The 27,804-nt window shown below is 40.8% G+C and overlaps 1 protein-coding gene and 1 long non-coding RNA gene across 6 annotated transcripts; one reads left to right on the forward strand and one right to left on the reverse strand.

The window, feature by feature from the left end:
- On the reverse strand, positions 1 to 8,359 carry ccdc92 (coiled-coil domain containing 92). Of its 5 annotated transcripts, XM_076890705.1 has the most exons (6): positions 8,241 to 8,359; positions 7,871 to 8,058; positions 7,025 to 7,146; positions 5,088 to 5,260; positions 4,561 to 4,602; positions 1 to 1,848 (listed from the first exon to the last, which is right to left on the reverse strand). In XM_076890705.1, exons 4-6 carry the CDS (start codon positions 5,221 to 5,223, stop codon positions 1,040 to 1,042), a joined length of 987 nt encoding a protein of 328 aa, XP_076746820.1. In that variant the 5' UTR covers positions 5,224 to 5,260; positions 7,025 to 7,146; positions 7,871 to 8,058; positions 8,241 to 8,359; the 3' UTR covers positions 1 to 1,039. The 5 variants fall into 5 exon arrangements, with proteins under 5 accessions (XP_076746820.1, XP_004544177.1, XP_012772824.1 ...); XM_004544120.4 differs by lacking the exon at positions 7,025 to 7,146; XM_012917370.5 differs by lacking the exon at positions 7,025 to 7,146 and having other exon boundaries at positions 7,871 to 8,061; positions 8,241 to 8,316.
- On the forward strand, positions 8,252 to 27,804 carry LOC101470278 (uncharacterized). The gene is made up of 3 exons (XR_001167441.5): positions 8,252 to 8,379; positions 8,808 to 9,038; positions 26,953 to 27,804. It is a non-coding gene; the product is annotated as an uncharacterized LOC101470278 (long non-coding RNA).

Consider the following 27,804-nt stretch of genomic DNA (forward strand, 5'->3'; position numbering starts at 1 on the left):
TTTGAAAAAAATCATTTATTGTTTATTGTACTGTTTTGTATAGTACACCTTACAGTGAAAAGCAGATTATTTAGTGATTTTAATTACCGTCACATTGGTGGTGTAACTACAGTGAATATCTGAGGTGTTGTTGTACTTTCTATTGAGTCCTACAATCAATAATAAATAAAAAAAAAGGAATTCATTACAAATGTACAGCTTTTATAAAGTACAATTAATAATATCACAAAAATCCTATTACAGCAGTGTTTTTGAAAAAAAATGCCCTTGCATGACAACATCAATGGATAAATGTTGAAACTAAAATTTAGCTGTCACAGTGGCTTACACTGTCTCTCAGAAACACGCACTCGCTGTCGCTCTCTCTCTCACGCCTATTGCTGTTTTTCCCAGTCAGCAAAGGAAAAGATGAGAGTCCAGTTTTCACCTTCGCAACTGCCAATCGTCTAATTGCATATTACACAGCTCATACCTACAGGGCTGTTATTATACTGATATCACAAGCAGATGAAAGACATTCAGGGAGTAATAGTTTAATTATTTCAGCTCTATCCTAAGCAGCTGCACACAGCTTGTTATACAGTTTGTTGATATGTCCAGAGAAGATGAAGAAGACAGAGATATGTAAATATAACTATTAGCCATGACTACATTATGGAGCTCGTGTATGGTAAAACTGGTTCAGCAGGCACTGATGCAGATATTTGGCTAAGAATTTGTTGTGTGCACCATGTAAGACAGAATGAAGTGAAAGCCTAAGCAAAAAGTCAATGTGTGATAGTACAAGGACTCACTGGGGTGTACAGTAAATAAACATTTGGCATGCTTTATAGTAGTCCATTTCTACTGTATATGAAAAAAAACAAAAGTCCTAATGGAATACCATCACCAAATCATAATATACTTTCATAGTTTCTTTTTTAATATTGCAGTGTTGCGTCAAAAGCAGGCTACAAAGTGGTTCAGGCTGCTTCTTGTTCTTGCAGTGTGGTGTGTATACAGTAGATGTGCATTTAAGGTGCAGGTTTGCAGTGCAGTGTTAAACTGTCCTGTCGGCTCCCGAGCGCTTCCGAACAACCTTCTCCTCGTTGACCTGGTCCACTGCCAGAGTCTCCACATCCGCCTGTGGCGGAGCCAAGGGAGGAGTGCCATGTGGAATGCGGTGTGCCACGCCCACGTGAGCCCTGTACTGACGGTCCCGTGCGGGGCTGTGTCGCGGACTTGCCGTAGCGCCCAGTGGAGGAGCATGTGAGCGCTCAGGGGCAATGGGAGGGATGACAGCAGGCCGCTCACGAACTACCTGTGGTTCAGGAGACTCTCTGCCTGCCTGCAAGAAGGGTGTTGGGTCAGGCATGGCATCCACTGTCTCCCGCAGCACCATCCGTCTACCGTCCGCTCCAAGGCGATACACCTCTGTCAACTCTGGATGTAGAGGCTGGGAGAGGCTCTTCTTCATGCGGCGACGTGGGGTTTCAGGCTGCCTGTCCTTGGCCGGTGGAGGCGTGGGCTTGTACGAGGTGACAGGACTGGCGTTAGGGCTGGCCTCAGAGGAACTGCTGGCTAACAGCTTTTTCTTAGTGGCATGTAGTTGTGAGGTAAGGTAAGCAATGGTACTGGCTCTCTGCTCTAACTCCCCAGACAAAACAGCCAGTTTATGGCTCTTCATCTTAAGCTCCTCCAGGTACTTCTTTTCTCTCTCTTTGATGGTGTTTTCCAGGACAGAAATCATGGCGTTCTTTTGCTCCAGGTCCCTGAGAAGCTCTGTGTTCTCCTCCTCTTTCTTCTTCAACTGGGCCTCCAGCTCCTCACACCTCCTTTGCAGCTCCCTGCATCGGGCCTCGCTGCTGTCTGCACACACAGAAAAAAACCCAACAGCTCTTACATGGAGTACTGTGCAAAAGTCTCAAGCCACCCAACATTCCTTTATATGTTGACAGGAAAATAGGAAATAGTGCAGCAATTACTGAAAGATGCAAACATACATGTAAATACAGAATAAAAGGAAAAATAGTTTGATAATTCTAACATGAAAGTCAATATTTGATATGACCACCTTTATTCTTCAACACAGCCTGAACTCTCTTAGACAAGCTTTCTTGAAATTTTCTTTAAGCAGTCTTAATAATGTTGAGGTCTGAGCTCTAATGAGGCCAATCCATTCTATGTTTTTCTATCCAACTATGCTTTGACTGCATTAGCAATCTGTTTGGGATCTGAAAAATAAAGAAAATAAAGCTGTTGCTAGTACGTTGTTACTCCAGATGGTGCTGCAATGGTATTCTACTTTTCTGCTTTCATAATTGCATCAATTTTGATGAGATCCCAAACTCCACTTGCTGAAATGCAGCCCCAAACCATGACAGAGCCCCCACTGTGTTTTACGGCTGTAGACAATTTCTGTTGTCCCTCTATCCTGAATACCTCCGTACATACCGACAATCATTTGAACAAAAATAAATAAAATAAATTTTAAAGAAATTTCAAGTTTGGAATCATCACTCTGTAAAGACCTGTTGCCACTGACTATCAGTCCAATTCTTCAGCCTTTTGTCCTCATTTCCCTTGCTTAATAACAGCTTCTTGACAGACGCACTTCCACTGACATCATTTCTGATGAGGCTTCAGTGAACAGAAGATGAATCAAATGAAGAGTCAGATGCATCTCTCAGGTCTCAAGACAGGTCTTTCTGTTGGAAACGACTTTCAGATACTGTTTATCTAGTGTAGATCATTTTTAAAACCTAACATTTCTTCTATCTGTCCTCTGCTTGTTCAGTTTTAAGGACACTGCACACCATTTGGTTTAAAATGGAGCACTGTAACAAAAAATAATTTCCCCCAGGGATCAATAAAGTATTCTGATTCTGATTCTGATTCTGATGCTGAGACATGCCAAGTTTTCAGCTAACAGCTCTTTGGGAATCACTTTGTTGGTGCAAAAATACTCATGTAAATCTTAACTCTCTTAAACTGTGTAGTCTTTGGCATTTTTCATTTACACAACTAAAGAAACTGGAAGAAATTTTGTGTTGTTGTGACTGCTAGTAACAAAGTGCCTAAAGATACAATTTAAAATAGCTTCTTTGCTGGTTCATCCCTTGACTTAGCTACCATTTTTATGCTTGAATGATTAATGACAAAATAAACAAACAAAAAATAACAACAAACCACCACTTTAAAAAACTACAAGAAAGTCTGGCTCCTTGGCAGCAAAATATTAAAAATGACTTAAGAGTATATATATATATATATATATATATATATATATATATATATATATATATATATATATATAACAAAGACCACCGGACTAATCATTAGTGCATTAAGTGCAGACGCTGACTATAGGCTGACAGAGATGGTATGATCCTACAGAGACTCATCTGCAGTGGGCAGAGAGCTCCTGTCTCACATTACATCTCTGGTAGACAGAGTACTCCCATGTGATCTCCATCACTGCTGCCCCCACCCAGCCTTGCCCCACCCAGGTACAATCAATGTATAGCTATGTTTGTATATGTGCAAAAAATATGGAATGAAGCACATTTGTGTATTTTTTATTCAGTAGAAATCCTCAATCCTTTGCAATTCCTTCATTTAGTCTAATCAAATACAGGGGTGGTTACAGCAATGTTATATCATTTTTTTCACTTTCTGAAGGAGGGGCTGGTACATGTTTGCTACAGCTAGAACAGCTGGGCCCTGCTAAAGTGAGCATTTAGCAGTGTGTGCATTAGTGCTGTGACACATAATCTCATTTCCTGCACTCCAATCTCTGAGATGTCCCCCACTAACATGATAGTGCTTCTGACTGGAGGCCTTGACAATACTGATTGAGGCTGGGCCTTTAAGGACACCAACTACGTAATGTGCTCCTGGTGACATACTCACTTGCACACATCAGTGTGGCCATCAATAGTTTGTACATAAATTAAATTGTATTCCGCCTATCAGGTGCCTTTGAGGCTGAGCTGTGGAGCAGCATGTGATTCAGACCAGTGATATCACTCCATGTCATGGCCCTGGTTTTATGGGGGAGGGGCAGGTGGCAATGAGCAATGGGAGCTGCAATAAACAGCAGGGAGGCCCACACTGCAATACTTCTTGGGTGGGAACAGGGAGAGTGCTGTGCTCCCAGGCCTGTCCACTGACACAGACCTCTATTTCAAAGGAAAAAACACTGATTTACAGCCTTTACTGCTGTGGGGGTTTTGTGCTGCACAGTTTGAAGTAGTTACAGAAAATGTAATATATCATTCTAAAACCCAAAAGACAAAGAATAAAAAAATATTTTACCTGGGGGAAGTGAGTATAATTTGAAACAGTTTTTTTAGCTTCTCTTGTCAGAATACCAGTGTCATGTCAGAAGATTGAACTAATAAGACTGACTGGTCTAAAAAGAAAAGGGCTAGACCAAAGGGCTCACACTGGGAAAAACAGTGTGTAAAGCATTAGCAGTAATCACCTTTCCACAACAAATTAATGGCATCGCTAACTCATGACAACAACGCTGAATGCCAGTGGTATAACTGGTGCTTGTGTACTACAAATGATGCTTACCTGAGGGATCGGAGCTTCTGATAGTGAGCTCATACGTCAGGTCTATGAAAGAAAAAGAAGAGGGTTATTTACAATGCCTGCGCTACATGAGGCTAGAACAGGGCAGCTATCTAACAGCATGCTCCTCACATACTAATTAACAGCAAAGCAAGTTTGGGGAAAACATGTCTGTGCTTTCCATATGGCAGTGTCCATTTAATAAGATTAGTGAGAGCTCATCGTCAGCTTTAGTAAACAGGTTAGCCCTGGATACAGGAAGTCAGGGGCAGATCATGCTGTTTTCTCCTTTTCCTGGGCGACCATATTTATGTCTGCTGCGTGTATCTATTACTGCCAGTAAGTCGCCATATTTTTTCAGACATATTTAGCACTGGAAACGCATCATCTTGCTGACCTTTAGTTCCAGGCATAAGCTTAGGTTCAGCAAAAGCCTCTGTTTTAAATTCATGAGCACTCCCTACCACAGTTGAGATTAAATGTGTTGGTCTTCCACAGCAGCGTGAAGTCCTACTTGTGGCCCTTCTCACCTGTGCACTGCTGCTGTAATCTGCGGATCTCTGCATGCAGCCCCTTTAGCGTGTTGGCGTGGTCCTGCTGGAGGAAGAGCAGGTTTTTCTGTGCACTCTGCAACTGATTTTCCAGTGTTACATTTGCTGACGCCATGGTGGATTTTGTTCGGACACACAACTGGCCTCGCAACCTCCAGGCGGACATGACAGAAAGGAGACGAGGTAGAGACAGAGAGAGTAAAAAAAAAAGAGAGACAGAGAAGAAGACCATAAAAAAAGTAATCACATCAATTCTCACCCATTTGGCTGTAAACGTGAGATTTAGGATATGGTCTAACTTTGCTTTCTAAGCAAACCAGCCAATACGGGATGATACCATTAACCCCATTTACAAAGAAGGGCATTTTACATTTAAACTGATCATCCAAAGGCAAAAACGGCAACTCTGTTTGTTGTTTGTTATGCACAGTAGCTGTGTCGGATATCATTATTGCCTGGGTCAATGCTAGAATAAGACTATAGCAGAGAAAGGCCAGTAATGGCTTGCTGTACTTAACGACCAATCACTGAAATTAGGCTATTGATTTATAATACAGAGTGGGCCCTGCTGGCCTTAAAAAAGGCATCTGAAAGGTAACACTAATCTAATACGTACTAATGCAATTTACATATTATCTTGTAATTTGATAAAGCGACGCAGTGGAAATGTTTTTCCTCTGTGAGAGTCTTTCAAATTCAGAATATCTAACAGACCCCAACAGTGAAACAGCATAACATATGTCTCTATTACATAATGCTCTCATTAAGTGTCCATAACACCATCAGTCATAACACTAAATCAAAGCTGAACACATTAACAGATGTCACGGTGAGTGACACTGGGTGTGGCTTGCCCCACCTTCTTCCACACTCTCTTCACTGAACATCCTTGTCTCCAGAGGCGAGTCTCAATATCTCCACCCTCTGTTAAACTGTGCTGAGGCTTCAGAGAACACTGATCTCCGCTAAAATCCCCTCCTGTATACAGAGGCAGCCTCTGACTGCAATCATAAGTGTGTTTCAATAAAACATCTCTGAGCTTCCCACTCTTACATCATCTAACTTATATGAATAATACATCCCATGCACCTGACCTAACATGCTCCCTAGTTTTAGCTCTCACGCGCCTGTGTGTTTTTGCCATGAAAACATGTGATAACCAAAACACAGCCTGGCACATACAGCTGGGGGTGTGTCACAAAGGCTGAGGAGATAATCTATTATTGATGAGTAATGTGCGGTCCTTCCGGTAAACCCTGCGCTGCAAGCATATCTCTCATCCCATCTCCTTCCTAGAATAGCTTTGATAGCTTTCCGCTTGCAAAGACGTGACCTCTGCCAACTTTAGTAATATGGCTCATGCCATAGCATGGAGGTGATTCAAAAAGTGTATGGATGCTCAGTGAATTAAAGAAAGACAGTTCCTCTAAGATGTAAATCCTTGCCATTTGAACGTGTTTACTTGACTCTCTTTTCCTAATGTAGCAACCAGTATTTCCCCACACAGAGAATATAAATAATCAATGAACTGCAGCAGCAGAACGAAACATTAGCAAATAGCTACTATCCTCAGCCACAACTCCTTCGCTGTCACGCCCTGTAATGACGCTGAAACTGCACGCAAACGTGCATCCTTCAACCTTGGATTCCACACTGTAAACAGAAGCTTCCCTTCCAGCATCTTCTCTAAATCTGTTGCTTGTATTTTATGGAAAGATGCAGTCTGGGTTACTCTCCACAATAATCACGTCCTCACATAGAGTCATGTTTATGTCATCAACAAAAGAATTAAAAGGAAAACAGAGGCAGCTAAAGCTTAAGTGGTCTAACTACAAACAACGCCTGCAACTGCAACAGGACAGATAACGCTACGTGTTATTAGACTGCGCTCCACGACACTTTTTCAATTTCAGCACCTGCATTGCGGACAGCACCCCGAAATGAAGCCTCCGCTGGTCCTGGCGGTAGCTGCCAGAGGATCATTGTTTTAACGTTAATCTTCATCCAGAGACTTAATTCTCGACTTGACCTTCTTTATCTGTACCGAAGAATAAGAGAAAGTCGTAAATCAGGCCTGGCGAACGGTGGAAGTGAAAGGCTTCAAAACACCCCACTTTATGTGGTCTTTTTGACTCCGCGTGCTGTTGGATGCCATTGCTGCGTTTCAAGGGGTCATTACAAAGGCTGTCTTGCAACCAATGCTATGTGCGACTGTGGTCCAGGGAGGAGCTGACCAGTGTCCAGCAAACAGTACATTTTCTTTCTCTGGTGGGTCACACCAAACCACACTTTACAATCACCCAAAAACAGCCTGCTGCACGCACAAAGCAACCGACCAATCCTAGCATGAAGATGGGGTTTTATTTAGCTTTGTGGAGGTGGTCAGGTAAATTCGGGATACACTGAATACATCCAACAGGGCTTATCCGTACTTTCGATGAAAGTCCTGCAGCAATGCGCACACATTAGCAGGTGCCATGCCATTATTAACGACATTAAGGCTTTTTCTGACGTGGAATAGACAAAACAATTTAAAAGTTAAAATGTAGTTTTATTGAGTGTGTTTAGATTAATCCCAAATAAAACTGAAGCACACAAAAATTAGCTTTAGATAAACGAAACATATATTTTAATGTGCCGATAGCCTCCTTCGAATAAAACGGGGTAACTACGTAAGCTATGAGGCTTTCATTGATGCTAGCCTAGCTTAACTGCTAACAAGGCTACAACAGTACCTTGACGTTATATGGCGGAGAGCTTACCTTACAGCTAAAAATACTCGGCCGTCGAATATCTTCTAAAATATCGGGAAATGTGGATAAACAGACTAGCCACACCGGCTAAGCGCAGTCCGCCTTGTGGGGCATGTCAAGGATGCTGCTGTCAGGGGTTCGCCTCCGCTGGGTTAAAGAGAGGGGTGGCTGTGTCAGTTTCCTATCATCTCCCCGAGCTACTAGACAAAATAAAGCGGTGCATCATGGGAAACCTGAACGTTAAGCGATACAACCATAAAATGTTCCAGACCAGTGACTTTTGACCAGTTACATTAAAGTTAAAGATTAGAATCACAGCTTGAATTTACGTGAGCTGAAACTAAGCAGCTCACGTAAAAGTAGAATAGAGTCTACTAACCTTTAAACGTCATTAAATGTGGAAGTAGCAGCTCTTACGGACGTGCCACCGTTTACGGGGAGAGCGTCGTCACCATAGCAACAGAAACTGTCACTTGTTAAGGGGTGAGGCGTACACGCCATCTAGTGATAGAGTCGAAGTAAGTAGTTGTTATGTCAGGTGTGACGTGTCATAACTTCTTGATGCTTATGATAGTTTATTCAGGCGCTAGGTTTGATTTTTAGTTATGTCAAAGCGCCTGGAATGCGTGAAAAAATAAAAATGAACGAAAGCTGTTGGACAGTACAGCTGCAGGGCAGCAGGGGGCAGTATTGCCCCTCAATTACTGTGTAGGCGGTAAAACAACAGCAACAGTTTTTTCCTTCCACTTTTCACATGTTTTGACATTCCACTCTCTCTATCTCGTTTTGGCTGCACTAACAGAGTCACACTCTCTAATCAACAATTAAAATGATCACTACCAAGTTCATCACATTAACACATAAAAACAGAATAAAGGTAAATTAACAAATATCTGTTCAAATTAGGAGAGAGCCAGTTGAGATTAAATGTGTTGGTCTTCCGCAGCAGCGTGAAGTCCTACTTGTGGCCCTTCTCAGCACTGCTGCTGTAATCTGCGGATCTCTGCATGCAGCCCCTTCAGCGTGTTGGCGTGGTCCTGCTGGAGGAAGAGCAGGTTTTTCTGTGCACTCTGCAACTGATTTTCCAGTGTTACATTTGCTGACGCCATGGTGGATTTTGTTCGGACACACAACTGGCCTCGCAACCTCCAGGCGGACATGACAGAAAGGAGACGAGGTAGAGACAAAATGATCACTACCCAGTTCATCACATTAACAAATAAAAACAGAATAAAGGTAAATTAACAAATATCTGTTCAAATTAGGAGAGAGCCATCAATATCAGATCTGATATAATGATTATCAAAGTCAAAGTCAGTGCTTCATGTAGCTTTGTCTGTCAGAAATTTTGTCAATGAATAACAAACATAAAAAACATAAAAAACATAAAAAAGTATTGATAATTCTATAAAATATATTAAATAATAGTTAAATAATAATCTCTTTTTATCCTCAAAATTGAGATCATGTGCATTCCTGTTTCTGATCATCTCTCAGATGTTTGTAAAACTTGATAGTGGTAAATTCAGTTAATTAGACATGATTTGGAAAGGCACACACTTGTCTATCTATGGTCCCATAGTTGACAGCGCATGTCAGAGGGCAAACCAAGCCATGAAGTCCAAGCAGTTGTCTACAGACATCTGAGTGTATCAAGGCACAGATTTGGGGAATGATACAGAAAAGGCCCCAGTCAGCACAGTAGCCTCCATTATCTCTAAGTGGAAGAAGTTTCAAACCACTAGGACTCTTCCTAGAGCTTGGCTGCCCGGCCAATCTGAGTGATCAGGGTAGAAGGACCTTAGTCAGGGAGGTGAACAAGAACCCAGTGGTCATTTTGACATTATTCCAGCATCTGTGGAAAGAGGAAAATCTTCCAGAAGGACATCTAGTTCTGCAGCACTCCACCAATCAGGTCTGTGTGGTCGAGTAGCCAGACTGAAGCTCCTCCTCAGTTAAAGGCACATGACAGCCTGCCAGGAGTTTGCCAGAAGACACCCAAAACACTCTCAGACCATGGTCACCAAATTTGTCTGGTCTGATTAAACAAAGATTAAACTCTTTGGCCTGAGTGCCAATCATATTTGGAGGAAATTTGGAGGCAGCACTATCATCTGGCCAATGCAATCCCTACAGTGAAGCATGGTGGTGGCAGCATCATGCCATGATGTTTTTCAACAGCAGGAACTGAGAGTCTAGTCAGGGTTGAGGGAGAGATGAATGCAGGTTCAGCAAGACAACAACCCTACAAGCTGCTGCAGTGTGGGATTTTCATGAGCTATTTTTTTTATAATAATAATAATAATAATAATAATAATAATAATAATAATAATAGTGGATTGCATTTATATAGCGCTTTTCGGGACCCCTCAAAGCGCTTTACAATACCACTATTCATTCACTCTCACATTCATACACTGGTGAAGGCAAGCTACAGTTGTAGCCACAGCTGCCCTGGGGCAGACTGACAGAGGCAAGGCTGCCATATCGTGCCATCGGCCCCTCTGGCCATCACCAGTAGGCGGTAGCTAACATTCTCTCGTCTCCCCAGCAGGCAGGCATGATTTGGGTTTATTTTCTTTCTTTGAAAGGTCTAACCCACTGTGCATTTATCTGTGCAGACTCCACCAAACCCCTTCTATTGTCTGAACTTTGAGTCAGTTCATGACACCCACTTTGACTGATGTTTCTACTCTCACTAGCCACTTTATTAGGTACAGTTGTTCGGCTGCTTGTTAACGCAAATGTCTAATCAGCCAATCACATGTCAGCAACTCTAAATATGCAGACATGGTTAGAATGTGGAAGAAAAATCATTTAAGTGACTTTGATTGTGGTATGGTTGCTGGTGCCAGAAGGCTGAGTGTTTCAGAAACTGCTGAACTACTGGGATTTTCACACTCAATTGTCTCTAGGGTTTGCAGAGAATGGTACAAAAAACAGAAAATATTCAGTAAGTGGCAAGTCTCCAGGGGAAAATGCCTTGTTTCCAGACTGGTCAGACTGCTTTAAACTGCAGTAACACAAATAACCACTCGTTTGCAGAAGAGCATCTCTGAATGCACAATCTGTTGAACCGTGAAGCATCAGCAGCAGAAGATCACACCTGGTGCTACTCCTTTCAGCTAAGAACAGGAAACGGAGAATACAGGCAGCAACTTGTTGAATCTATGGAAGCAGTGCTGAAGCTAAAAATCCAGCCCAGTCCTGGTAAGGTGTACCTAATAAAGTGGTCAACAAGTCTATATTATATTGGCAGAACTGGCAGAATTTCCATCAACCTAACTGCATTTCAATGGTATGATATGTATGTTTATTTACAGTGCTATACCGATAGAAAGTGTGGTTGGTTTGTCTGAAAGAACTAACTGTGGAAACTGTTGTACCAAGTGTGAAATAAATGAAATGAAATTTAATGTATTTTGTTTCATTCGTTAAAATATAATTTTCCAGAGGAATAAATGAACCTTGTCTAATCCCACGTGATATCAGCAAGTTTGACTTAACTTTGCCCAGGGTGTAGTGGGGAAACAGTAGCCTTTTCATTAGTGACCCCAAATATCACTTTAAATTATTTCTGGCTGGGTAAATTCCTCAGTGACACAGCTACTGAGTGAAATGATACAAAACAAAAGCAACAATTTTCATTCCCGACCTGAGAATGAGTCTCGCATGTACAAAAACAAAATATCGTGTGGTATAACTGAAATTATTGTCCAATCTCCAGGAATGTTATTTTTTCGGAAGCGGCCTTTAATATCTCCCTGGCTTTGGCGTGTTTGCGATAGGGATTAAATTTTTCTCATTTCTTTATTTTTAGTGAGTTTGGCACGCTTCCCAGCTTCCCACAGAAAGTAACCAATTTAAAAGAAGCAAAGTTATCCTCGCACCAGCAAAAATAATGTGAAAAATAATTCCCCAACAGAGACCCCTATACCTTCTATGTGATTTGTTTTACTTGCACATTGCCTGAGGCCTCCATACATCATAACTGGTAGTTAAAGAATCTCGTTGAGAGAAACTAACCAAATAAAACATGCAGGATTGACTCGGGACTCCTGCAATTCTAACCGCTGTTTTTCTTTTTGGCCTTTGCCTGCGGGGGATCCACTGACCAAGGCGTCTCTCCCACTTGAGGCGTCCACAGTGGCTTTTCCTTTAACAATCATCAGCTGCAATTTCATTTTTTATTGATCATCTGTTTTGTTTTTTAATGACAAAACCTAGGAAATGCATTCTTTCGAACACAGTAATATTTCCAAGTGATGGTGCACAGACAGTACTGGAAGGTACCCAGGCCCAAAATGGCATACTGATGGAAAAGCAATGAACTTCTTAGCACCAATCACACTTATGCTATTTTTTATACAGCGGACAAAGAAATGATACCATTCCTCATTCTTACACGTGTGTTGTTGGTAATGCCTCTGGATTATTAACAGATTGCGCCGCTTCTCATCAGAGAAATACAAATGAAACGTCAACCTGTCTCAAATGGCACTGTTTTACTGCCCCTGCTCTGACAAGCTGCCAACACCAACACTTCTCAGTTTGTAATAGTTTTACAGTTATTATATTGAGGTTGGCAAGGCAAAACGCAAAGCTCTGAAAACCTAATTTGATTTTCCAGGACCCTTTTTTTTCTTTTTCTTTATTTTTTTTTTGCCTGCTTAAAAGAAGACAGTCATGAAAGTGTGATTTATGTAAATGCTTCCAAATGTGCCAACTGCACTTTTATAATGCTACATTTAACGCTTGAGATAACAGCATCTGAACGTAAAATGCAACCACGCTTATAGTCAAAAACTAGTCTGCATACAGATATATGTAGCCTTACAAAAGCAGTGGTGCAGGCCTTTTTATGGGGCAGATCCCTGTGTTTTACTCATCTATTCAGTCATTTAAAGATATTTGCACTGTTTTTTTTTTAATCACTCGGTCATAGTGGACCCAGAGGTTTTCCTGCTCATACAGAATGTACAGTGTGAAAGTGCTGGTAGCATCTGGACTTTATATGAGGCCATTTGAAAATAAAGTGGCAGAATATGTGAAATGAGCACTTAAAGTAAAGGTTATTTCAACAGCAATCAGCTTCTCTGACAAGTTTAACCGTCCAATTTGTTCATGACAAATTTACTAGCTGACAAAACACAGGTGAACACAGAGAGGAAATTACAGCCAGCATGTTACATAGGACCCTCATGGAAAGCCCTGCTATAGAATCATTACACAGCCACTGCCAAAATGTCACCGCATTCATTCTAGTAATGAGGCTGGACTTCATAAAACTATGTTTTCTATGCAACCTTTTTTTTCCTTTTATAGTCCAGAGAGAGCAGCGTACTCAGTGCCATTTAAAGTGATACTTCAATTACCAATGGTTAATAGACCCTTACACCAGACTTTGAAGTGGCTGTAACTCACAGTGCCAACTTCAGCAGGAAAAACGTGGGCCATGCATGGTTTACTCCTCCCACTCACACACACACACTCACACACACACTAGTACGAGACAGTGTGATAAGATACAGATGTGACTAAAATGAACTAATGAGATTGCGAGGGCTCACTGGAAAAATCAGAGGGACGCAGTTATGGAAAATGCCCCCCGGGAGTTTTGATGTTTTTTTAACAGTTAAATTAATACACAATATAGGAGTATTTAAAGTTAAGGAAGTTTATTGTTTATAAAGCCACTTTATGGTCATATTTTGTAATGAATGATGTACTGTATTCCAAAGTTAGAATAAACTTCTTTTTTCTCAGACAGGTCACAGTTATGCAGTGATTCTCTGTGAAAACGCAGAATCGGTAGCTTCTGAAGAGTCTGTGGTTTTGTAGATAAAATTTAGGCCCCAGAAACTTTCTGGTTTATAGTCATAGTTTGTTCGTAAAGTATTCATATTCGGGTAGACTTTGGCCGAGTGCAGATTAACAAACAGATGACGACAAAAGCATGAAGGGACTGCATTACCATGAGAAATCATCTAACGATGATGTAGTTCTTTTTTAGCCTTCATTTTATTCAGTGGTTTCAAACATCAGGCCCAGAAGTCAAAACTGATCCAACAAAGACTCCATTTGAGCCCACTGGACAGCTTTATGCTTGTATGAATGGGTGAATTACGCATGTTGTGTGAAGTGTTTTGAGTGCACAGGTAGAGTAGAAAAGTTTTACAAAAACCATTTACCATTACCATCTCTCGACAACCATTCATATCGACCATATAAATGTATGGATCCTATATGTTACACCTTTGTGATCGGAATCTAGAAATGGAAATCATGGCCTGAATATCCATTAGCTACAATGAAAGCTTCAGAATGCTGCACTGTGTTATAAAGTAAAAACAACAACAACAAAAATTAGAGTACTTAAATAAAGCTTTATCAAACATAGAATTTATTTGCTTTGTCACATATGAAGTAGCTATTTAGAAAAAATATAAGCAGTCTATAGGCTAACTTTTGTGGTGAGGTTATGTGCAAACCCTTTGTTTGTGGTGGGTACACACTGCTCAGATTATCGCAGTTTGAGTCAACAACCAAAAGAGAAGCAGAAGCACACATGTGTTTCCTGTATTCAGAGCATGTAAAAAAAAATCCCCCAAGCTCCTATTTCGACCACCTCAGTCATTCACTGTACCACCATAATCACTGCTCTGAGATAGAGCTCAGAGATTCTGTTTTTCCAGAGACATAGGAGACTGGCTGTAGGTTTTTCCTGTTTTCAATAGAAACTTTTTATCCTGGTCTTTAGTCACAATAAGGATGAGAATTGTGCTGACTTCTTCATTTCATGTGCCCACTTCTATTCATCCTCAAACCACTGCTGGGGTACGCCAAAGGAGCTCTTACAACACTGGACGTTTATATGCAAACATCCAAATCTTTACCAGGACTCAACTAAACACATCCCCAACACCTCAAAGAGTGATTTCACATGTTGGAAAGTGCATTTATTTGCTCCCTTGCTAAAATTTCTAGAGGTCCACTAAGGTCAGCTGGGGAAGAAAAGACTGTTCCTTTTCTTGGCACCCAAATTCAGGTGCGTATACGTGGTTTTGAAAACAACTTTCCTCAGACAGCTGACATAAAAGGAATGACTGCAAAACAAAAGCGTAATTAATGTGAAAAGACATATGCAGACCAGAACAAAGCGTTAAATCCATAAAAATGGATAAAATGGATTTCACTGGCCCATTGTCTCACCAATAAATATCCACTCCTTCTTCTAGTGACATATTTTAGCACCTACAAGGTCCGCTACTTTAACTGTTAATTCAACTCAAAATTAAGAGAAAGAAATGACAACTTAAGCCAAGCTCAGGCAACAGTTTTGTAATTTTGTTGACCGACTCTGTCTTTGTCATCCTCCACTTTTCCAACAATTTTCATGAAACGAAAATGTTTGTTTTTGCACACAAACAGCAGTGATCCCACAGAATACTGGGTGAATAATCCTCTTTTTAAACCTACATGTGCCATACATATCAGGAGCTTTAATTATATCAGTAAAATCACTCTCATGCTCCCTGAGTCTTGGTTTGAGTTTCTGTTTCTTTATTCTCTTCTGGTTCTTTGTGAAGGGAATTATGTTCAACTTTTGTTTGTATTTTTGTTCCATTTTTCTTTAAACTTAGTGTCATATTTTTCCTGGTGTTATCTATCATTACCTTTCCAATGCCCTGTTTGTATTTTCTCAGTTCCCTGGACACTTTATAAGTCAGCTTCAGAATAGACAATGGTGAAAACTTAGAAGCACCAACATAATGGCTAATTTGCAACCTTTGTTATACATTACAAAAATACAATCTAGGAAATGTCCATTCATCTTCTTCCACTTATCCAGTTTAGGGTCTTGGGAGGGGTGGAGGGCTACACCCCGGACAGGTCACCAGTCTGTCACAGGGTTAACACAGCGACACAACCATTCGCATGTTTGGAGCCCGTTGGAGGAAACTCACAAAGATAGAGGTAGAACATACATACTCCACACAGGAAGGCCCCAGACTGGATTATAAAACCCAGGACCTTCTTGCTGTGAGACACCAGTATCAACCACAACAGTGCCGCCAATAAGAAAACTTTTTCTAAAAATATCTAAGGCAATAATTAGGACATCCAGCTGCTGAATTTGTTTTCCTTTTAGATCAACACTAAACGATTTTAAACGTTTTCAAAATTTTATGTTACTCTGGTAATCTAAGGATCTTGGAAAGAAAAGCATCTGGACTCCACCTGGTTTGAAAGAGGAGTGAAAGAAGCCATTTATGTCCACTGTGAGCGACCATCTTTGAACAGAGGCGGTGGTTTACGACACCAACTGTCTGCCATCTATAATCCAGTTTTGAGATCCCTTCCCAGACGCCTAAACACCTACTCACATGCTGGGCCATCTGACCTCAGGAAATCACATGATAGGGTGGGGCCAGGTTTCACAATTAGCTCACTCGAAACCCTGGCTGATTTTGACCCACACCCATTTTCACACCTTGGCTCATGTGATTAGGTAGAGGATCATCAGGGGGTCCTTTGTCCCTCTTTGGGGGGAAACTCCCACTGGGTTTAGATCTGGGACTCTCCACCATTTGACCCTTAAAACTGAAGAAGCTTCTCGGATGAGAGGTGAAACGTCTTCAAGCAACTTAAGGAAGTCCAAGCTCCTTACGATGACCTGGATGACTGAGAACCTTCACAGACATGTTACTCTGGTAACCACTGCATAAAATAGCCTAGCGCTCAACTTTAACCAAATAAGGAACAGGTGCCTTGCTTGCTGCAGTGCACAGCTCATGCAATTGCTAGATGCTGTGGACTCGTTGCATAAAGGCTTGAAATGCAAAAAGACAGTTAGTCTAGCTCTACTCAAACATAACAAAATCCACCTAACCACACCTCTAATGTTAACTATTTACAAATATTGCTTGTCTAATCCAGTGAAGACCTCCATAAAAAAAAGGTTCGTTAGTTTAACAGGTTAGTCTGACTACCTCTCCTTGAGGTTTGTACTAAGCGAGGCAAAGCAGCTGCTAGTTGTAACATTATTAACCTGACATTCATGTGTGATAGTGAGCAAATGAGCACATTTGCCAAATTGTCAAACATTCCTTTAATCTCCACGGACCCGGATGTTGGCCAGAACCTGGCTGCTTGACGTGCTTACATCCTATAACCTCAAAATCTGCAGTAAAATAAGAAGAGCGTGATCAATTATATTCTGGGGAAGTAAAATGACTAAAATGGCAGTGATGTCTGTAAACCTTGCCCCAGCTTATGGTTTCTGCATGTGTTTCTTTACATTACAAAGCCTAGATATGTCAACTCCTCTTTCCAGAGTGTGGCGCTAAGCATGAGACACATGCTGAAAGATCAAATGCTGTTAATAAACACTGTCTGCTGTTTATACATCTCACATATGGATTTTAGTGCCTGTGTGATCTCAAAAGGCCTTGGGCTCTCTCCAGTCAAGCTGGGCTACTCATCCTTTAGTGCAGGACTCCAAATAAAACAGAGCTGCTTAGCCAAGCAAAACCCACTACAGAGCTATTTTCCACCATCTGTGTGGCCAGGCAAAATACGAGGAAACCATTTACCCAGGCCTTCTCAGATCAAGGAACGCTAGATCAGTCGGATTGACAAAAAGGCCCAATCAACGCACTGTCAAGGCCCTTCCTAAAGTTGTCCACTTCCTCTGTGGGGGTAAATGAAAAGCTTCGCCTATCCCTGTGCCTCTCCCAACAGGACAGCTGCTTCACCACGTCTGAGTAACCCTTCTGAACTAAGAATATTTGCTTTTGAACCAACGTCTTTTATTTCTTCCCACCATTTGAGTCAGACGCATTTCACCAATATTGACGACATCCTGAGTTCCCACGTTGGGTCAAGATGTTCCAGTCCACTTGCCAGATATTTCCCTTCATACTGGTCCTGCATTCACCTGCTGCCAACATCCCCACGAGTCTCCCAGAGTCCCTTTCTGCAGGCCTGTTTTTACATCCTTGCAACAAGGACATCTCTCCTCAGTGAGGCTGCAGTGGGTGTATTCTCAGGGACTCACAGAGGGACTAAACTTGACTATCCTCTTTCAAAGAGGGCTGAAGGAGACCACAGAACACCCTAGCCCAGCTGCTTGGATGGAAACTCAACAACAGCTGGCCTCTGTGAGACTAGTAAGCACAGGAAAGCCATGGATTACAGCCTCCACTGCCACCACCGTCTTTACGAACGTCGCTGTCATCCGTGGCTATCAGTCCACTTGAACTCAACAATGGAAAATTTCAAGGTCTAAGTCAATACAAACTGGGGGAAAAAATGTAATTTTGCATTGCATGTAAGTAAACTATCTACTGAACAGAGCTGCCCTGTATAATTCTGATTGTGCCTCCACTATTCTACAGAATTGCTTTTAATAAGCCCCTCCAATCCAAGACTTTGCAGATGATTCCTCCAGTGCATAGTCTGCTGTTTAGTGGCAAAAGTGATTGAGTTTCATTTCAGGAAATTCTTTCCATTCTGTATTTTCATTCAGGCAGGGGCACAGCTCTGCCTTCAAACTCTGTGACTGCCCTGCTCCAGTGCCCCAGAGAGTGCAATGAAAAGAGTCTTTATGTGCCACTCACTCAGACTCATTACCATAAGTGACAACATGTCAGCAACGCTCAGACAAACAAATGAATAGAGCATCTCTTTGGCTTCACAAATAAACGCCTTTAACGCCGTTTGAAAGCATTTAAATGAGTCTTTAAAAAATTGGCTGTGATTTTAAATCTGATGACGCAAGCAGCTGCTATACACGGACAATAATTTTAGAATTCCATTCGATTTTTCCTGGAGCAATATTCCTGATAAACACACCTTAACATAAATCAATCCGTTAACTGTTATGTTTTGTTTTTCTTGGAGGAAGAGCACTCTTAATGAATCAAATGCTTGGCAGCGTCTCCTGGCTTCGATAACAGCACCATCAGATGGCTCAGTGTTCTGACTTGCCTCTCTAAATACCAAAACATGAATATGCCAGGGTGACATTGCTGCAGATCTGTATTGGAAAGAAAAACTTCAGTAAGGTTGACTTAGCACATGGTGCAAGCACAACAGGATCTGTTATGTGGTGTGAAGCAACTGTGGACTAAACCGTACAAATCACTCCACAGAGGTGTGGAACTGTGACCATCTGTGACCAGAGGTCTACTGGTGTGGTGTGTGCTGAAGGAAATTACACTGACATGGGTGACACGCATGAAATAAACTGCACAAACGTGATGCAGGGAGAAATTGGAAGTGGGGGTTTGTGTAAACAAAACTGGAGGTTGCGCTGTCAACTCAGTGCCGGCTGAGCAGCTGGTAGGCCATCAAGGTGAAGTGAACAAGGCAGGAGCAACAACATGCTGCCAACCCAGCTCCTGCCCCAGGAGAGGCAATTACCAACAGAGCAAGGTTAGACCAAAAGTTTGGAGAACAAATTTTAAACATTTACTGTTTTTAATAATATATTTATTAACAATAAATTATTGTCAATATGAGTCTTAAGAGTATGGTGAAACTCTAAAGAGTTAACTTGAGTTTCTGTTGTTGGTCCAAATTCTGTAGGAAGAGAGTACAAATAGGTTTTTCCTGCCCACTGTCACCAAAGCACTTAATCACAGGGGGTCAAATGATTGGTGGGGTTTTCTCTGTTTTCTCTGTATTATTGTAGGGCCCTTACCTTACAATATAAAGAGCCTTGAGGCAGCTGTTGCTGTGATTTGGTGCTATATAAATAAAAGTGATCTGGTGTCAAGATCCTGTGGCTGCAAAACAAGCCCAAATCAATCCCTCTCCACCACCATGCTTGACAGCGGGTTTGAGATGTTTGTGCTGATATGCCGTGTTTGATTTTCTCTAAACATCTCCACTTTGCTCTCATCTGTCCGAACACAGTTCCAGAAGTCTTGATGTTTGTTCAGATGCAATTTTTTAAATCTAAGCTGTGCTGCCATATTCCTTTCGGAGAGAAGAGACTTTCTCTGGGCAACGCTTCTGAACAAGCCACACTTGTTCAGTCTTTTTCTAGTTGTAATTGTCCTGAACGTTAACATGCTACCTGGGGCCTGTAGAGTCTGCTATGTGGCTGTTGGGTTCTTTGCTGTGTCTCTGAGCATAGCATGGTCTGACCTCAGGGTAAATTTGTTGTCTTTTTGTTTGTAGACTCTTCCAAGTTTATTCAAATTTGATTAATTTAAAATACTTTAAAGACTGAATAAAGAGAGTCGAGTGTGAGAGCGTTTTTCAGCTCAGAGATTAACTGACCGGCACAAAAGTATCATTTCACTTAAATTACTTTCTTTTTTGTTTCTGTGTCTATTAAAATTTGTGAACTTGAAAGGTGCTTCTGACTGATCCAGACTAAGCTATACTAGGACAAACTAAACAACAGCTGGTTACTTTAAGTCTTAAAAAGAAACCCGACGCATGTATTTCTCCAAATGCTGAACTTTTCATGCAAACATCTTAGCACTAAATATTTGCATGCAACATTTTTCAACTCAGAAATATTAGTTTCATCTGTCAAATGTCTGCAAGCTGCAGGTAAGACAAATGCATTGAGAAAACGGGAAGAATCGGATGATACTGAGAACCAAAGCGAGGCGGAGTGTTTGTGCACATTCCTGAAAGCCACAACTCCTGTTGGCAGGTTGTCCTCCTGTGCCGGTTAGCCCTCCCTGACCCACATGTTTATGTCTAGGGTTTCTCTCCTTCTCCCATAGTTTCCAAATATTTTCTGATGCCACTGAGGAATGCTCTGATGTTATTGAAGCTCAAACTCAATGAGCAGGATCCTTGTTTTTATTTCAGAGGACTCTTTATAAAGAGGCCGCACTTATCTTTTCTAAATCTAAGGACCAAAAGCTCGTGTGAAGAGGTTCTTTTTTTCTTTTAAACTGATGAAACACACACACCAGTGCAAGACTGTACAGTAGCACAGATGTCAATATGTGACATGGTTTATTTCTATAGCTCTCTGAGAAATATTTGCTTTTGGATTAACCTGAATGTCTTCTTTGTTGAGTTGAAGAATGCTTGCTAAAAATAAAACTGTGGTGTAATGGAGGTTTCTGAGGCCCAGTTGGTTCTCCAGCCAGTGGGCTCACAGTGGGTCTGCAAGACCTCTCTAATTCAGCCCACATATATTTCTGCATTTTTCATACATAAATAAACAGAAATCACGCAGTCTGGCAGCGGTGTGACAGGGGAGGTGTAAACTACACAACCACAATATAGGGGCTAGCCTCACAGAACTTTACCATGCCACTCAAGTTAGACTTGGTGGTAGCTGTATTTGCAGCCTGTAGAGGGTAATTACAGGTAAAGGAATATTTTCACATTGTGGAAAGAAAACACATACACTCTGCCACTGAAATTTAGCAGATCTATACCACTCTTTTATCTGTGCATTAAGCCATAAACTGAAGCCACAGATGCATTTAGCTTGGCACAAAGCAGAGGCTGGAGTCATTCACACATGTGCAACTCACAAGTCATAACCTGACAGTTAGAGAGTCTAGCTGAGCTGCTGGAGCGCTTTCTCCTCCAATTTCCATACAACACAACTGAAATCTCAGTTATCCTTCCAGGTGTATGTATTTGATCTCAGATGATTTGTTCTGATCAAAATATCTTATTTTCATGCATTTCTGCAGTCCCGCCTTTTCAGGCAAGTAGTCATGTATTTGATAGGGCACAATCCTAATAACTCAAGAAATGGAGGAAAAGCTTCAAACATAATGCAATGTGATGTTCCCGTGTCGAAAAGGTAATAAATCAGGGTGCACTTTATTGCATTAAATTTTGCTTTGATATGAGCATGTACTGTTTTTGGTTTCTCAGTCTCAGTTATATATAGCCAGTGATAATAAGCACATTTTTAATAAATCAGTTAAACTTCATTAAAAGCAAATGTTCTTCAAGATTATTTGAAAAGTTTTGGAGGCTGTTCACATCTTTTGATATATACATGAACGTGCACATTATTGTGGCATCTAATGACGTGAATGATAAGTGATGGCTTACAGGTGCAGTACATAAATAGCCACAGCTATGCTTGCAGCAGTGGGAACAAGTTTTAATATGCAAACAGGGCAAATCAGGTAATTCTGTTCATGGCAAGTTGCCTCTGCTTAAGTCTGTTTGCTGTGTTTTTAAACAGGACAACATGCTGGTGACATCTGCCCGCTACTCTATCACATTATGTGTGTGCACACAACATACATAGCCGTACCACCCAATCCACTTTCTTCCACTTTTCCGCAGGTTACACCCTGGACAGATTGCCAGTCTACTGCAGGGCTAACACAGAGAGACAGACAATCATTCTCACTCATAGCCAACTTAGAATCACCAATAACCATAACCCCGTGCATGTCTTTGGACTTTTGGGATCACCTGAGAGATCCCACGCAAGCAAAAAACATGTGCGCTGTACATGGTTGGTGGATTCAAACCTTGGTACTTCTTAATGTGAGGCAACAGCGCTAACCACTGCACCACCGTGCAGCCCATGCTGCTCCATAATGGGAATGTTAAGTCTTTTAAAAAAGACTTCGTTGAATCCACAGATTTGGGAATGTTCCCATTCCCCATTCAGTGGAATAGGTACATTACAACATTTGATCACGTCTGACTCATCCATTTGATTGAAGTTTACGGTCACTGAAAGTCATGATTTAACTAAATAAAAAGAATTATGAGCTTTTCATTCCAGATGTTTTTCTTTATGAGTAACAGCTGTAATATCTGAGAAATTCAGATGATCTATTCTCCATAATACATTCAATAATCTACTTAAAGTTTCAGTTTTCTCTCTGGATGTGTTACTGGATGTTATTTAAAAGACCCAGCAGATTTGCCTGCTTCAAACAAGCTTCTCCCTTTCCCACAGTAACTCTGTCTCCCCTAAACCAGCAGAGACGGAGAGGACACATCTGCTGCAGCTGTGCAGATACAAAGCTGCCTATTACGGCAGGTAAACTCGCTCATTACAGCACCGAAATTGAAGGGCTGTGGCTGCCAACTACAATATTTCAACACTGCACAGTAGTTTCATCACTTGTGATAAACAACATAAAAATGTTCCAAAGGGATAATATATTGAGATATATAAACTGTGCATTTGAGGTTGATTGTATGATTTGTGTTCGCAGCTGGCAGAGTATATTTAGACCTATATGCTTGGCAAATTGTACCAAAGGGTGTCTGCTCTGGAGTGTTTCAGGTGCACTTGGATATTTACCTTTCACCCTTAAGTCGTGGAGGAGAAAGCTTCCACCCAGAACAAGCTTCTTTAATCAGGAGCTGTTTGGTCAGGTGAACTAGCCCCGACTGAGATGTTTTCTGTGTAATCAGTGAACTACTAATAAAGAGCTGTAAGCCTTTGAAGGCTAGTACAAAACAGACGGTGCAAAGAAAATCATACCTATAATGTTTTGTATGTGCAGGAAAATTTGATCTCTCCAGCATTAGCAAGAAATATAAGTTACATTTGATTTATTTACAGCATTTATAGTTGCATCTCATTTATCCTTTGTTGATGCAACATAATGACCTGTATTTTTAAATTAAAGCTCCCTAATTAACCAGCAGTTTTAAGACTTTTAATTAACCTCTTTACGGGAGCTTTTCTTTACGACTTTCTCTTAGTGAGAAGAGATGTTGAGACCGGCTCACAGGTCCAAGCACTTAAAAAAATCCCACAGAATTAAAGAAATGTTTTATGAGAACAAGCAGATTCATAACAGGCAAGCAGTCAGGGAGTTTTTCCACTCGGGGCATGAGCAACGCAGGAAACTGCAATGAGCAACAAAACAGCTGTTAAAGTTTATGGGCTTGGAGCAATTTATTCATACTGTGCATTAAAAGAGCAAAACTTTGAAGAGGGTGTTTACTTGCGGTCATAGAGGACAGCCCATGCGGTAAGAAAAAGACAGACATGGGGGAGAAATAGCGGGGAACCCACCTTTTCATTTTTGAGATCACAAAGATTCAGACAGTGTGAGTAAACATGTAAAATCATTTACTTTTACTAAGGTAAAGGTTTTAAAATCCTAACAAACTAGTGCCAGTCAAGATGCTGGCATACAATGCTACACTTACCAGTGAGTGACTTAGTTTCCTTCCACGTTTTAAATACAGGTAAAAAAAAGAAAGAAAGAAAAAAAAGCCATAATTCTTTTGCCAAAAGAAAAATGAGGCCCAAATTGAGATTTTCTGAACTTAAAATTTGTACATGCCACACATCGGCTATTTACATCCACTCTTGTAACACCAGGGTTTCTGCGGATTGACCCCAGGTATGAATATGACCATTCCCCTGGTATGATACTTTCCAGACCAGCAGACTTGTCTGTGACACCCACTGGTCTGAACCATTTGTTATAGTTCCCTCAGCGGTCTGGAATTCATCAGGCACTGTCCTGGAGTGTCTATCATCTATACTTACTTGTGACATTTAATAAACAAGCATTAGTCTTGCACCACAAGCAAGCCAAAATGTTTGATTTATCCAGTGGCACAACTTCACATCTACAAAACAGACTGGTACAAATTTTTTGGATGGACATTCACAGTTTCCAGAATATGACTCTATAACTGCCTCGAGTACAATCATTTGTTCAGGAATTTAATTTCCACAATTCTTTTTGTATTTCTTTTAAATAAAACACATGCTGAACTAATGACATTAATATCACAGACTGTATAAAAAAGATGGACATAGATTTCAAAACAAAAACGATGCATAGGGACACTCTCGTTTTGAAGCCTCAAGTGGAGTTCTTTTACATTCTCGGTGGTTTAAAGGTGAATCCATAGACCATAGACCAAGTGTGTCATGGTCCTGGGTCGGATTGACCCAGCATTTTGAATTCCTTATGTTTTGGTTTATTTTTGAATGATGGATTGTTCTTTATGTTTCTCTGGTGCTTTGTTGATTTTTATTATGAATCTGTGTTTCAGTTATTCTGGTATGCTTCTGCATTATGATTAAGGTTCGGGTTGTATTTGGTTATTTTTGCCGGTTTAGTTCAGCGTCTTGTCTGTCTCACTCTGTCGAGTCCGTGTCCTAGTTAAGTGTGTCTTGTTTCCTGTTTTACTCTGAAGGTTCATGTTCCTGTCATATGTCAGTGTTTCTAGCTTTGTTCCCCCCGTCTCATTAGGTCTTATTCCTCCCAGCTGTGTTCCCCTTCTGTCTCTAATTCCTTGATGACTTCCTCAGTGTATTTAAGCCCAGTGTTTCTTCGTGTCAGTGTTGCATTGTACCCTCACTTCCTCTGTGTTCTGGTTGCCAGCCTGCCAACCTGTCTAGTTATTCTGTACTCCCAGTTTAGTTAGTGTTTTTCCTGTTCTGCTTCATCCCAGCAATAAAGCTGTTTATTTTGAGTTTCTTCCGCCTCCGTGAGTCCTGCATTTTGGGTCCTCTCTTCCTGCCTGCCTACACAGAGACATGACAAAGTGCTGTTTTTTTTTTCAAATGAATCAAATCAAAAGAACCAAAAGTCAACAAAACAACAAACATGGTCAGTCCTGTAAAGGTGAAACTTAGCAGACAGGGACAGACTGCAACAGCTGTGTGAGCATTTACTTACCAGTAAAGCAGCTACACACTTAACTTAAGCGTATATAATATTTTAACAGGTAAATTATATTAAAAATATTAACCTTGGTATAGCTGTCATGAATGGGGGATTAGCTATGGAGAGAAAAACAGTTTTTATGTGCTCTAAACAGTTGTCTTCCATCGGGGCAAGCACAGCAAATACTGCTTGCCCAGTGAAATCTAAAAATAGAAATCTAAAAATCAATTAATCCCAGAGTGAAACCTCTCTTTCCATCTCAACAGTATTCTGTGCCATTAGCATCTTTCACTGCGTCCTTTTAATTGCTGCTATCATGTGGCCACAGTTGGATATTGTCTGAGAAAGCAGGGTTAATTCTGCTTGCCTCCAGTTCCACTGAAATCTGCAGTGAAGGTTGATTTCATGGGCGCATCCATTTCCTTTTAACAATGGCTTGAGGACTGAGCAAAGTATACAAGCTTGTTTACTAGCACAAGCAAGTAAACAAGAACATTGTGCTACAAATTATTACCTTTATTTTTTATCATTTATATACAATTTGCCAGTAATCCATATGTGTGCTGAGGCATTCCCATAGTGTTTTATGGTGCCTTTAAAATGAACAATTAAGTAAAATTCCTCTAGGCTAATAGCAAATATTATAAAAGTAAATTATAATTGTTCAGTCAGGAAGCATGTGGATGTTACTGTTTAGCTCGAGGCAACTGCTGTGCTTAAGCACAGTCTCACAAAGAAGCAACACAAATATTTTCTTCAAAGCAAGTTATATCTTGTTGCTCTTTAGAAAGACGTCTTTCATCGTCATAATTATCCTGTTTTTTCTTTGTGTTTTCTTTTGATAAAAGTGAAATGACTGCATGCTTTTCTTAACCAGTTGATGAAGACTCCTGCTTTGAGTCTTTTATCCTAACCAGACATTTGACATAAAATAGCATCCTGCTCCTTATCTATCTATCTATCTATCTATCTATCTATCTATCTATCTATCTATCTATCTATCTATCTATCTATCTATCTATCTATCTATCTATCTATCTATCTATCTATCTATCTATCTATCTATCTATCTATCTATATATATATATATATATATATATATCTTTTCTGCATTCATTAGTTGCAGATTGCTGAATCACATACAGCTATAGTCTCTGAACTATAAAGAGCTATAGCTGAGAACATAAATGCAAATAAGGCAATAAAATATACTACCACTGCGGTCTTGGCTTTGATGCAGGCAAGATCCTTCTTCTGTCTGACAAACAGGGCGGTTACTGCAGACTTTACCAAGTTCGCCAGTGCAAAATTACAAACATAGAGGCTTTACTCATACAGCTTTCATATTTGGTATACTATTTTATAAGTTCATCATTTTGTGTAGCTAAACGTGTAGCCTTGTGCTTAAAAATGTCCTTAAAATGTGTCTTGAATTGAATGTGGACTCTCCTCTGCTTTCCCTCTCTCTGTATGTTTGTACAGGTGCACGCGTGATGTATGCGTTGCAGCCACTGTGTGACTGTGCACTGACCCACTTCCAGCATTTGGCACACTGGCACTACTGCCTCTGTCCTGAGTGGAGAGACGTTGAGGCCCAGCAACAAACAGCCCTCTGTCACTGGGAAGAAGTCGTACTTAGTTTTAATGGCCCTAAATTCTGCTCCTAAATTTATAATTACTCCAAGATTTCTGAAGTTACTGTTCTGCTGGTGTGCACATGTATAAATTTGCACACATGCACAGAAGCTATAAATCTGCACTGTAAGTGTCCTACAGAACTACCGTTGTTATAATTAACACCTGCAGCTCTGCTGATGACCCACCATCACTTTTACAAACCCTTTTACAGATTAAAAAAACCCAGCTAGAGTAAGGTTTGACAAATATAATCAGCATGGCAGCCATCAGCATGATGGGATCTGCGAGGTGAGTGGGGTGCATAGTCTGGCAGTAATGTTATTATAAAACTTGAACTCTGGGGTTGGGTAACATTAACTCCTGAGCCAATTAAAGCACATTAAATGCTGGAGACTCATCGGGCAAATGTACCCCTGTGTGTCCCATACTCTGGCTGTTATTCTTCAATGCTCCCCTGCAAAGTCTCTTTGCTGTTGGGGTTAACGGATATTAAGACATCTAAAAACGTTGAAGAGAAGAGAAGAGAAGAGAAGAGAAGAGAAGAGAAGAGAAGAGAAGAGAAGAGAAGAGAAGAGAAGAGAAGAGAAGAGAAGATGACGAAGATGTGTTTTCAGCTGTGATGTTAATATGGGCTATGGTTAATATGGGTTTTGTATTAAATCCAAACAGGCCACTAGGTGTCTCCTGTCACTGCTG

Source organism: Maylandia zebra, linkage group LG12 (genome assembly GCF_041146795.1).
Source record: "Maylandia zebra isolate NMK-2024a linkage group LG12, Mzebra_GT3a, whole genome shotgun sequence".
NCBI lineage: Eukaryota > Metazoa > Chordata > Actinopteri > Cichliformes > Cichlidae > Maylandia > Maylandia zebra.